This window comes from Motacilla alba, chromosome 5 (assembly GCF_015832195.1).
Source record: "Motacilla alba alba isolate MOTALB_02 chromosome 5, Motacilla_alba_V1.0_pri, whole genome shotgun sequence".
Lineage (NCBI taxonomy): Eukaryota > Metazoa > Chordata > Aves > Passeriformes > Motacillidae > Motacilla > Motacilla alba.
Window position 1 is genome coordinate 55,761,203 of NC_052020.1, and position 12,855 is coordinate 55,774,057.

General features: G+C 41.6%; 1 protein-coding gene across 1 annotated transcript in view; it reads left to right on the forward strand.

Moving 5' to 3' along the window:
- KCNH5 (potassium voltage-gated channel subfamily H member 5) overlaps window positions 1–12,855 on the forward strand; it is a 159,522-nt gene that overhangs the window by 57,177 nt on the left and 89,490 nt on the right. Inside the window, exon 7 of the mRNA XM_038138200.1 lies at window positions 983–1,412. Within this exon, the coding sequence (XP_037994128.1) occupies window positions 983–1,412 (430 nt within the window). The remainder of the gene's footprint in view (window positions 1–982; window positions 1,413–12,855) is intronic.

A 12,855-nucleotide genomic window follows, 5' to 3' on the forward strand; every position in this document is an offset into this window, starting at 1 on the left:
CATTTGTGCATTGAGAAGGACATACACATTTCTCATCCCTTCTCAGATGTTTCTATTAACTTTCTGATGGTCCTTGTGCTCTTATTCCCTAAATATTTGTATTTCCATTTATTTGTATGTAATCTTTCTTGCATGACAGGAAAAAACAACAACACTGCACCAACACTTGCTTTAGGAAAATATCTGTTGATTGGAAAGGAAATTAACCCTGTATGCAAAGGCATGTGCCTTGTGGTCCATATTTCCCTTGCTCAGGAAGGTGATGTGCCCCCACTTGTTTAATTCCATGGTCAGTCAGTGAGACGTCTTGTAAATAACAAAATATCCAGAGTTATGTTTGAAGGATAATAAGAAGTGGAGAGTTTTGTACTGGAGGAAGTTACTCAGCTCCTGTTTGGTGGATGAGAGCATCAATAGGCAGATTTCTCTGAGTTTCCCACTGTGATTACATTCTGATATTTCTCTTGAGCATCTCTTACTGTTGAGGGTTCTTTAAGTAGATGGGCCCCGTTTTGGCCAGAATAACAATCCTCTGCTTGGGTTTAATAGAAGGCTGTTCTCTGGGAAACTTCAGGAAGACTCCACAGGGTTGGTGTAGTTCCATCTGTGATTCCTCTTCCACTTCCTTTTATCCTCTTGGGGTCAAAAGAGTCTCCAATTTACTTCAACCTGGTGAAGCATTGAACCACTCCTTTTGTAATAAACTTGCTGTTTCCACTTTGGATTCTGTAGAATCCTTCTGTTGCTTTGAAAGACCGAGTTTGAACAAAGTAATTTATCCACCTAGTGAGTGCCAAACTCAATTTAGCCTGACGAGGACAAAAGCACTGGAGGGACAGGAGGGTTTGATCTTGTATTCTGTTATCTGAGGCCTGAAAAATTACACAGAAAGATTTTAAGCAGATGCAGGAATTGCTGTATAGCCGTCTGTGCTAACCAGCAGGATGTTTCAGATCAAATAATGCTTTTTATTTCTTTCCAGGGAATCAGTAGCCTCTTCAGCTCCTTAAAAGTGGTGCGCCTTCTGCGGCTGGGTCGGGTGGCCAGGAAGCTGGACCATTACCTGGAGTATGGTGCTGCTGTGCTGGTGCTCTTGGTGTGCGTGTTTGGGCTGGTGGCCCACTGGCTGGCCTGCATCTGGTACAGCATTGGGGACTACGAAGTGATCGATGAACTGACCAACACCATCAAAACAGACAGCTGGCTCTACCAGCTGGCCCTGAGCATCGGGACCCCATATCGCTACAACACCACGGGCTCGGGCCAGTGGGAAGGAGGGCCCAGCAAAGACTCCTTGTACATATCCTCCCTCTACTTTACCATGACAAGCCTTACAACCATAGGATTTGGGAACATAGCACCGACCACTGATGGGGAGAAGATTTTTTCGGTGGCCATGATGATGGTTGGCTGTAAGTAAAATCTGATTTTCGTGTGTTTAAGGGTTCTGTGGCCAGTACCATGCATGTATAGTGCGCTTGATTTAAGCTTTCTTGACATCCTAAAAAAACCTGCAATACCTGTAAATAATCATGAAGTGAACTTGGAATTCTTGAAGACAGGTATTGAAATTATGTAGTTGCTGTACATTTTAAATTGCTGGCAAGGTTAAGTGGTCTGGGTACATAAGTGTGCCCAATGGCAAGTCTATACTTGGAGCCTCGTCTTTACACTTTAAAGATGGCTTTTATCATGTTCTATCATGTAAGGTCTTTGCTAGAATTTGGTTAAAAGTTGCAAAGTGTATTTGAATTCAGGTAGTCTGAGTTTTGCTTATAAACTTACACAAGCCTGGAATCGTTTGATGTGGTTTTATCCAATTCTTGGAACATTTAGTGATTTCATAAATTGATTGTTTACTTTATGACACTGCTTTGAGCTATAAATCCTGATTTTATCTTCTGAATGTGGTGGCCTTTGTCACCAGCAAAGCTGGAAGTGAAGGAAATGATGAGACAATATATTGCACCTTTTTTTCTGCATCCTGCTGTTTCACAGCTCTGCTGAAATAGTCCAAAGTCAGGAGTGGTAAGGCACAACTCTCATTTCATGTGCTGCCAAGGTTGCATCACTGAGGGACTCTACAGATAACCAGAAATCTTCAAAATATAGTAGAGACAACTTAAAATGTTAATACCATTTGTTAAATCAATAACTCGTGGTATTTCTCTGGTGCTTTCTATTTTCTGAGCACCATGCAAACACTAAGCAATTATGTAACAAGAGAGCAAACAAAACCTTTTGATAATAAGATCTGCATAATCTCTCTGATAATTATCTCAGCTAACACTTAGAGCTCATCTCTGAGAAATACTGAACTATAAAAAGGAAGTTTTCTTGCCACAGTCTTTCTAGATCTTTAGAAGATTAAAGACAATTGTTTGGAGATTTTAAAATGTTATTTAAAAAGAAAAGTTGCAATTTTAGGACTCTTGCAGTGTGGTGCAATGAAATTTCTGCTGCACACCATCTTTACAGGATGGGTTGATGTGTTGCAAAACATTTCCAAGTCCATAAAAAGCAAATCCCCAAGCCAGAGCACAAGTGAGCTATTGCAGATAGATCACCAAAAGCCCATAGGAGCTGATATGCTGTTTGTTGACACTGATTTGTGGTATTTACAGAACCTGGGGACTTGGAGAATAAAGTGGATATAGAACATTTTTATACATTGTAATATTTGCTTCCCTTGTTTTGGCTTTTTTTTTTTGGTGTGTGTTTTTTGTTTGTTTGTTTTTGTTTTTCTTTTTTGTTTGTTTTTTTGGTTTTTTTTGTGTTTTTTTTTTTGTTGTTGTTTTTTGGGGACTTCTGTTGTCCTGTTGAGAGGGATTTGACAGAAAAAGCTAAGTGGTAAATGACTTAGGGTGTGATGAGAGCCATAAAAACCATAATGAATGTCACTACTACTATTTATGATGACAACAACAAGAACAAAATACATGCATGGCCTCAGCAGGTGAAAAGGAAGGGGAGATAGTATCTAGGTGGGTTTCTTCCTTGCATTTTCATCTCTGAAACTCATCCTAAAGGTGGGCAATGCTAAGTAGCAGGATCAAAGTTGGCACTGACAACAGCCTGTGTATGTGGCACTGGCTAGTGATTTCCATAAGTGTAACCTACAAAATTACTAAATGTTCACATCAAATATATAAATGGCAACTGTGAGCTTAGCAGTTGGGAAATTGTGTATAGGATTACAGGCTTTTAGACAAAGTCAGAAGTAGATTCTAAAATTTAAGAAGTGTGGCAAAAGGACAATTGAGTTGCTTATTGCATCAACATAATAACACCAAAATAAGTGTGCCTTCTCTTGTGAGTGGGGTGAAAAGCACTGTGGCAGGCAGGAAGGCTACCGACAGGAGAAACCTTTTTGGTTTATTTACAAGTAAAATTTACAAGTAAAAGTGCTCAATTATCATCAAATAGTGAATCTTCTGCAACAACATCAGTGCAGATTTAAAGATTCCTAATCCGTGCACATCAGTGTGAGGAGTGCTCCTGACTGAAATCCAAACCTTGATCGATCTTTTTCCACTGGTTAGAAAATAAACCAGCTTTGGAACAGGCACTGGTCATGGGCCTAATATTTGCAATATTTGTGCAGAGAGATCAGACCTGCAGGATTGTATAGACATGCTTTTCAGAGCCAGCTGCTGAAAGCCTGGCACTCTGAGCTCCAAAATTAATCAGGGATGCACAAAAAATAGTTGAGGGAAAATGCAATTTCCCAGGCATTCAGTGTGTCCACTGTGCTCAGGAGAAGGATTTGGCCTCATGAAAAGGTGTAACTAAGAACTGAGTTATTTTCAAACCAAGATGATTTAGTTTCTCTTTTGAAACAGTGTTTTGAGATAAACATTCAGTAAAATTCAATTACAGTTCAGTCAATAAATATATCTGGTCCACAAACACGCTCCTGTTATAAGCAGAGAGAGGCTGTGAAATACCTTTGGTAGTTCTCCTAAAGAAGTTTGCTAATACCAATAGCTGATATTGGCAGTGATTTTTTTTTTCTAACAAACTATGCCAAATGAATGTTTTAAACTTAGCACTGGAATTAGAGATAGTAATTCATCACAATCCCAGCTGCCTACTCATGCAAACTGCAGATAGGAAAGGAAATCTTGCCAGCCTTGTCAGCGAGCTGCAGCTTGTTCTGAAAGCCCCAAGTTTCCTATTCATGCTGGCAAAGTTATCAGGACCTGGGAGGAGTATTTGGAGAGATTTGCAAATCCTTCTGGGTGGGCAGGATTGCAGGATGGTGTTCTTGTTAAAAATAGGCAGATTCAGATTCTGTAGGTGCTGATGAAGCATTGCTTGGTGCGGGGCAGGGGCGGGGGAAGCCCTGATGGATGGGGAGCTTTTCAGCTGGATTGGCAGCTTGTCACTTGCTTGTTCACAGAGGACAGATTGAGTGGGATAGTTAAGCTGAAATACATCACCTGTCTTGCAGGAAAGAGAGTTTTGAATAACTTAACCTCATCTTGTGGAGCTTGCTTCAGATTTCTTTTTGCCTCACTTGTTTTATCTTGGTGTCCAGTGCTGTTCAGCAGTATTTTTTTCCTTTGCTTCTTTACACTTGAAAAGTTAAAAATAGCAAACAAAGCATCCCATGACAAGGGAGCAAGGTTTTTACAAGGGTTGTTGTTTAAATACCTATTGTGCATTTGCTGCCTGGAGTTGCTGAATATGCATTGAAAATCTGATTTTTGTAGTGCCTTTTGTGTTGATCTAGGTCATTTCATCCCCTCCCTGTGCAGAGCAGAACAAATAGGTAGGTCTGTTAGATCCTTCGAATGCACCAGGAATCATTTATCATTCAGGAAGGACCTTTGTTGTAAACCCCCCATTATCTTCTGTCAGCCCAGAGCCTCCAAACAAAATCTCAGCCTGTGCTGCTGCGTGTTGCTCTACTTCTGTCCACGAGCAGCTCTAAGGCTCCTGCAGCTCAGCCATAGATATGCAGAGGTAAAACTGACTGGGTTTGTGTCTTTCACAAAAAAACCCTCAAAAAACCAACAACAACAACCAAAAAAAAAAAAAAAAAAAACCAAAAAACCCCAGAAAACCCCAAACACCAAAAAAACCCCAAATCGTATCAAGAAAGAGAACGGAAAGAAATTTTTGGTGCATACACCACTATCACTATCTTGCAACTCAGCACAGCCAGGCCTTTAGTGAGCAGAAAAATAAAAGAGAAAAAGCATTTTGAGGAAGGTGGCAGTGTGGTTGGCTGAAATAGCTTGAAAAGTTCAGGAGAGATGGGGTTTCTTGAAGAAACAAGTGTGAATGTTTAAAGAACAAGAGTACCATCATATGCTTTCTTCCTTCCTGTACTTTCACTGTGAGAACAGCAGGCAGCTTGCCCAAGTCCTTGTTTAGGCAGGGATAGAGTTAATTGTTTTCCCAGTAGCTGGTTCAGTGCTGTGTGTTGGATGTAGAATGAGAATAATGTTGGTAGAACACTGAGGTTTCAGCTGTTGCTGGGCAGTGCTCGCATGAAGTCAAGGACTTTTCAGCTCCTCATTCCCTGCCAGCGAGGAGGCTGGGGGGCACAGGGAGCCATGAGGGGACACAGCTGGGACAGCTGACCCGAAGTGGCCAAAGGGACATTGCACACCATATGGCATCGTGCTGAACAATAAAACTGGGGGTGCTGCAGGGTGACTGGTCAGCAGGCAATGAGCAATAGCATTGTGCATCACTTGTTTTTTCTATTCTTTTATCGTTATTATTAATTTTTCCCACTTCCTTTTCTGTCCTGTGAAGCTGTGCTCATTTCAGCCCATGAGTTTTGCCTTTTTTTCTGATTCTTTCCCGTATTCCAGTGGGGGAGAGGGAGTGAGCAGGTGGCTGGGGGAGTTTTAGCTGCCTGCTAGGTTGAAGCACAACACCCAGCCTGGGGCTCAGAGGGTCTCTGACACATTTTGTGCTGCTGGTGTAATCTGGAGTGATGGGTTTGGCCCTGACCATGTGCACCAGTGAAATGGCTCTGTGTGGCACAGAGCAGATTGCAGCATCAGTCTGGCCCCATAAATACAGCAATTACAGCAGTTTATTTGTCCAGCCAAGTGGATCTGGCATGTACATCCAGGCACTTGGAGAAATCCAGTTTATTCCACTGGTCACTGAAATGCTCTGCTGATCTGTGCAGCAAGGGAAGGGCAGAACAAGATACTGAAGGCAGGAGTGTCAGTGAACATTGAGTAATTCTCTGTTTCTCAGGCTGTGAAAAACTCAGAAGGATCTCTTAATTATCCATTGGTCCCCAGAATTGCTGAGCAAAGGGTGCTTTGTTGTTTTTCCTTTAGGGAAATAGTTTTATCTATATACATAATTACTTTGGCTTCTATTTACTCCAGTTTTATGGGGAGATTGTTGTGGGAGAGATGATATTTTTCAGTGACTAGTTTTAAATTATGGTGAGAACAGGCCCGGCAATTCGCATTGGTTTTGCATATGAGCAGAAGAATTTGTTGTAGTGATTGTACAGGATACTTTCTCTGAAAAATGGGAGTAATTTCTAGATTCCTTTTTCCAAGAGTTTCTAGTTTAATGGCTCAAGATGCTAACTTCTTGTTTTCCTCTTAAAATACCCAGGTGTATGATTTTCAGCTTTGAAAAGGAGACAGATGTAGTTGCTGTCACTTGGACCCCAAGTTATTATTGTTCATGGGAGAGATGATGAAGGAGAGTGTGGGTGGGTTCCTCTTGATATCCCAGAATCACAGAATGCTTTGGGTTGGAAGGGACCTTGAAGATCATCCAGCACCAACCTCCCTGCCATGGGCTGGGACATGTTTCACCAGAAGGTGTCTGCTAGACACATAAATATAGATATCACTGATATCTTAGTTACCGATATTAAACACATACATGTCCTGCCCTCCTTCTAATTATATTAAACAGAGAGAATAGGACTTGCTCTTTCCTTTTTAAAATTAGTGAGATGCTCTTATCTGAGCAACCTCTGGCCCTAAACTCCCCTGTATTTGGCAAACAACTCTGAAAGGCTGCTGACTGCTCCTGGCACCCCCCTTGCTGCTGCTCAGCTCTTTCAGAGCTGTGACGTGGGGTGCCAGGGGCTGTCAGTCAAGCCTCCATTGATCTGTCAAACCGAATTCATGATTTAAGTGGCTTCTCTCATTGTTCGAGCAGCGTTCGGCAGTTCCCTGCCAATATTTGGTAGTTAGCCACTTGAATGCCGTTTGGATGAATCATGGAAGTTTATCCAGCAAATTTGTTAAGCAGTGGCTAAGCCCACGCGCTGACACAACACTGTATCATTGTAGGGAAGCGCTTGTCTGGCAGCCTCCCAGAGAAGCAATCCCAAGAGCCCCTAGGATTCAATTTTTGATCCTGAGGAAAGTGTGTAAGATAGCACCTTCCAGCAAAAATCACTGCCAGCAACGTAGATTAAATTGTATTTTTCCTAGCAACAGATACTAATATGAGAAGGTTTTACACCTGTAGGAATTCATAGGCTGGAGTGTTTAGCTGTGGTTGAAATCCAGCTCTGCCCCTAAGGGTGTCCTACAAGAGTCAGTTCTGTGGAAGGGCCGTCTGTTGTCCTGCAGAGCTCTGGGATGTGGGAGAGACATGGCTCTGCATCGAGGAGCTGCAGAAAGGTTTGTTTGGCCTCTTCAGCAGAAGAGGACTGGTGCCAGTTTTTGTGCCGCTCCTAAAGTTTCTTAAAATGGGGGCCAGTGAAGGGAATGTCTCTTCCAACAACAATACAGCCCTGGTAGCAAGCTCTTAATTTTTTCTTTGAATCACAAAACAATAAAATAATTTGGGCTGGAAGGGATCTTAAAGATCATCTGGTGCAAACCCCTGCCAGGGGCAGCAACATTTTCAACCATGTTGCTCATGGTCCCTGGCCTTAAACACTTCCAGGAATAGCACATCCACAATTTTGCAATGCAGCCTGTTCTGCTACAAACAGATGTAATCCTCAAGCATTCAGAAAGGTGATAAGTTCTTCAACATCCAAATCAGTAGAGAGTAAAACTGTTCACTCACATTTACCCATTAGCGCAAAAAGAAGAAAGTGGCACAGAAAGTTACAAGAAGTTGCCTTGCAAGGGAAAATTTCCCCTCTTGAGTGCCATTGAAAAAGCATTTTGACACTTTCGGATTGCTGAACCATAGCCCAAGTGCTATTAGCTCTACAAAGAAAGGATATCAGGGTCTTTCTGTGATATCTTTTAGTTGTTACCAATCTTACTTATGTCTCACAGCTGGGGCAGATGAAGTATTTTGAGCCAGGTTATTGGTGTCAGTGCAGCAGTTGAACTTGGCAATCTCAATATTCTCTGTGCAGCTTCATGGAAAAGCCTTAAGAGTATAATCACATCTCAATAGCCTATAGTAAAAAAATCAAATTACTCTTAGGGAGCAAAAGATGTAGCATCATCCACTTTTTAATGGAACTTGAGTGTAAGAGTGGGATTGTAAAATCATCATTTAAGTTGGAAAAGAGTTGTAATGTCATTGAGCCAAACCATTACTGTGGGGTAAGCTGCCAAGCCCACCACTAAACCATGTCCTCAAGTACACATCTACATGTCTTTTAAATATCTCTTGGGATGGTGACTCTACCACTGCCCTGGGCAGCCTGTTCTGGTGCTTGACCCCCTTTTCTATGAAGAAACTGTTCCTAATATCCAATCTAAACCTCCCCTGGTGCAACTTGAGGCTGTTTCCTCTTGCCCTGTCACTTGCTACCTGGGAGAAGATACCACCTCCTGGCTACACCCTCATTTCAGGGAGTTGTAGAGAGCAATGAGATCCCTCCCATCTTTCTTTTCTCCAGGCTAAACACTTCCAGCTCCCTCAGCTGCTCCTCATTAGATCTGAGCTCCAGACCCCTCCCCAGCTCTGTTTCCCTTCTCAGGACATGCTCCAGCACCTGGTTGTACCCACCAGACTGGGGCCATATGTGCTTTGTTCTGCTGTAATTCTGTCAGAGCAGGAGATTTTTAGATATTCAGGTTCTAGTTTATAGGAAAAACATGTGTCTTTATATAAAGAGCTTTAAAACTGTAAAACAGCCTCCTTGGGAAGCTTTATGGGATTTTTTTTGTCAAGGTTATAGCTAGCATGTGTTTATATAAGGTTTACTTTTATTGTCATTGGCTTGATGTGTTTAAAGGAAATTATGGTATCAAGAGAGATAGGACAGTGAGTGGGAGAGGTAACAATGAAGAAGGAAATGTTATTTCATTCTACTGAGCTATATTATTTAAAACAACTGAAAATTGTTATTGAATAAATGATACATAAATGTTGAAAATGAACCTTTTTGCTCACACACAGAGTGCAAGCAATCACCTGAGATGGTCCCAGAGGGTATATCAAGTCCTCTTGGATTACTCAAAACAACTGTATCTCTCAGGAAACAGAAAGTTTTAATTAGCCCAGCTAGATCAGCAAATACATCTGACTGGCTAAGAACACAACAGCTCAGTTTTATACCATATTGTGCCAGAGGGATAAACAAATCTGAGATAAAAGATAACCCCCAGGGTGTCACACTGCTTGGATGGAAGGGGCTCACGAGCCCCTTTGTGTTTGCCTGTTCTGAAGTTTCAGAGAGCCAAGTGAGTGATCTGAGTCTGTGTCTGCACAGAGATCCTTGGTTAATTTTGTGTACCCAGGAGATAATACCTCTGTGTGTTATTCATTTAAGAGGGAGAGTTACCAAATAAGTCAGGCCAGTTAACAGGTAAGTCCTGCCTGATGTCAGTGGGGATGTGCTCCTTACTGGGCTCTGCTTTCAGTGGAAAAGCAGGTATTTTCTCTTGAATCTCATTAATATTGGCCCAGTTTTGCTTGCAGGTAACTGCTGTGTTTTATCAGCTAGAGTGGAAGTTAGGATGGGCAGCTCAGCGAGGAGACAAGTTGTTTTGACAAGCGTCCTGTTGCAAAAAATTTGAATCATACCACTGAATCAGGCCTTAAAATATAATTTTCATGTTCAGCAAGAGATTTCTGTGTTTAAATTTTGTTGGGTTGACTTTCAGAACTGAAAATCCGTGTGACGTTGTCACACATCCAGAGACGCTGACAGAGCTGGGGGTTTTGTGTTGTTTTTGTAAAATATACAAAAAAACCCAGTCTCTGGGAGTTTCATTATCACAGTACTGCCTGTGGTGCTGTAACACATTTGGTGGTACTGGGGATATCAGATAATTGGATGAAAGATGAGACATACCAGTTTTTGGTTTCTAGTTGCTTTCCTTCTGTGGGTCTGAACTTGTACAATGTCATGTTCCTCTTGAACGTTCTGAGCACTGAGGACTCAGCCCGTGTGTCTCTCATCCTTGTTCATCTTTCCTGTGGCTTTTTCTACAAGAGCTTGGTAGAACCAGGAAAAATAAGCATATTCTGTGTGGGAGTATGACTGTGAGTTCCTCCTGAAAGAGCTTCACTCCTTTCCCTTCCATTTTGGAGGAAGGACAGGAGAGCATCCAAACTGGCATCTCTCTCCTGGGTACCTGCTGTGCATCCCTGCGAGTGCTGAGTCAAGTCCACTCGTGTTTCAGCAGGAATATTTTGGTCATGAATGATTAAGACTAATTTTCTTCCACTGGCCGACAGCCAGCATGGATTTGTCAAGAGGAGTTCATGGCAAATTAATCTGATTTCTCTCTTTGACAAGATAACTGCCTAGAGAATAAAAGGAATTGATACAATATATCTGAACTTTTTAGAAGTCTTTCTGACAGTTTTTTACTTAGTGGCCTTACTATAAATGTGTGAAAGAGGATCTCAACACAGTCATAACAAAGTTGGTGATAACTGATTGAACAATCTCTCTCAAAATATAATCAAGGGCTTCGCTGTCAAACTTGGAGGGAATTGCTAGTGAGATTTTTGCCCTGCGTGTGATTCTGCTCAACACTTTCATTTGCAGAGATGAGTGACAGAACAGAGAGAGCGCATTGGGAGAGTTCTGGGAAGGGCTGCAAGCAGTTCAGATGACAGCATCAGAATCCATAATGATCCCAATCAATTGGAAAAGCGTCCCCAGATCAGCAAGGTGAATGTCAAGAGAGGGAAATGCAGTGCACCACGTGCAAAGAGGGCAAATCAAATGCATAAGCACAGTCTATGGAATGACTGGGTCTGCTGCTGCGAGGCTGGAGAGGATTTTGGAGGATATTGGAGGAGGAAAGGGATAGGTGACTGCAGACTAAAGTAGCAACACAGCAGTGGGGTAAAACCTGTAAATTTCACTCCAGAAAGTATCAGGAGCAGTGCTACAAACAAGCTGAAAAGGTATTTATTCTGCTGAGCCTAAAACTGTTCCTTTCTTTTTTAGAAAGGAAGCAGCACTTTAAGGAAGCTGTAGACCAGCTGGAGGGAGAGGAGATCATAAAAATGTGTTACAAGGCAGGATCTCAAGGGAACAGTTGGAAGAACTGACTTTGGCTTAAGCTGATGGAAGCTTAAGGGGAGCACCAAGATTGACTTCAACCATGGAAAGAATGTGTTTGAAAGGGAAAAAAATATTGATCTTCTGAGTTTCCTGGAGGGCAGTCAGGTCACTTAGGAGGGAACGAAAGACTGATGTTGGAAACAGGGATTTCCAGTACCAGTCCACCAAAAATTTTACAGCTTGGGCAGAACTTTGCAGATCATGGGCAGAGCCAGCACCAGATTTGGTAGACTCCAGTTCATTGATGAGCATTGCTACAGGTATCCTTGCTCCTCCCTCAGGATTGCACTCCCTTGAGGTCCCTCCCAAGCCTACAAATCTCTGATGCTGGAGAGAGAGTAAGGCACAGCTACAAATCCCTGTTATGTCTTAGCAAGGCCAAGCTGCCAAAGCTTGCTTTTTCTAGGTGGTTGACCATCCCTAAACATCTAGTGATTAATTTCAGTACTAGAGTTCTGATTTTTTTTTTGGCTTTAAAAATTTTTGTGACTGAAATATAATTCTGAGCTAGAAGTTCTTGCCTCTGGATTTTCATAATGACTTTTTAATTAATAAAGATTTACACTAAAGAAAGAAAAAAATTATATAAGACATTTTGTTCCCCCCACCACCTTTTTTTTTTCTTCTTGTCTTTCTTTCCTTAAAGTTTGGTGTTTTTTAAATGCTGCATCTTTTGGTATATCATGCTGGAAGTATAGTAGGAGAATGGAAGTAAAATTTTCCTTGAAGACTGAGAAAAAAAAAAAAAGAGAAATTTGGGAGCAATTTTGTTACTTTCAGCCATTTCTCTTTTCAAGGGGAAAATAAGCAATCAGGTGAAAGGAAAGAAGACCAACAGAGAAAAAGATATTTTAAAAAAGTTGAAAGATTAGTAAGCTTTTATCTTACTTTGTCTACATTTTTGTTGCGTAACAACATGAAGGATTTTCTAATAGAGCAGAATATTTAATTTCTTCCAAAGTGTCTCATGAAAATTAAAACACATCTCAAAGCTCCATTGTGAAGTGTAATCAGAATCGAAATAGGATGAAGTTGATGGAAAAGGATTTATAAATATCTGCTGCTGATTTCTGCATGGTGATGTGACAATGGGAGATGGAGTGGAGGCTGCATTCCTCTGCAGGAAGAGCCCAGCTCTGTACCAGTGGCATCACGTTGGGAGAATTGTGTCAGTTCTTCCTCAGTGGAAGATGGTCAGTTCTGAGGTAAAAGCCCCTTAAATTGGATTTTTCCTGAAGGTGGAACACTGGGAGGAGCAGTCATATCCATGGCGCTACAAAATTTGTGGTTTTGCTTGTACATTCCAACAGCAGGAATGTACAGGCATGTTCTGTGGCAGCTACAGAAAAATTGTGATTCTTACATTGTATTGGCAAGGTTGAACCACCTGAACTCAGCATCAGTGTCACCCA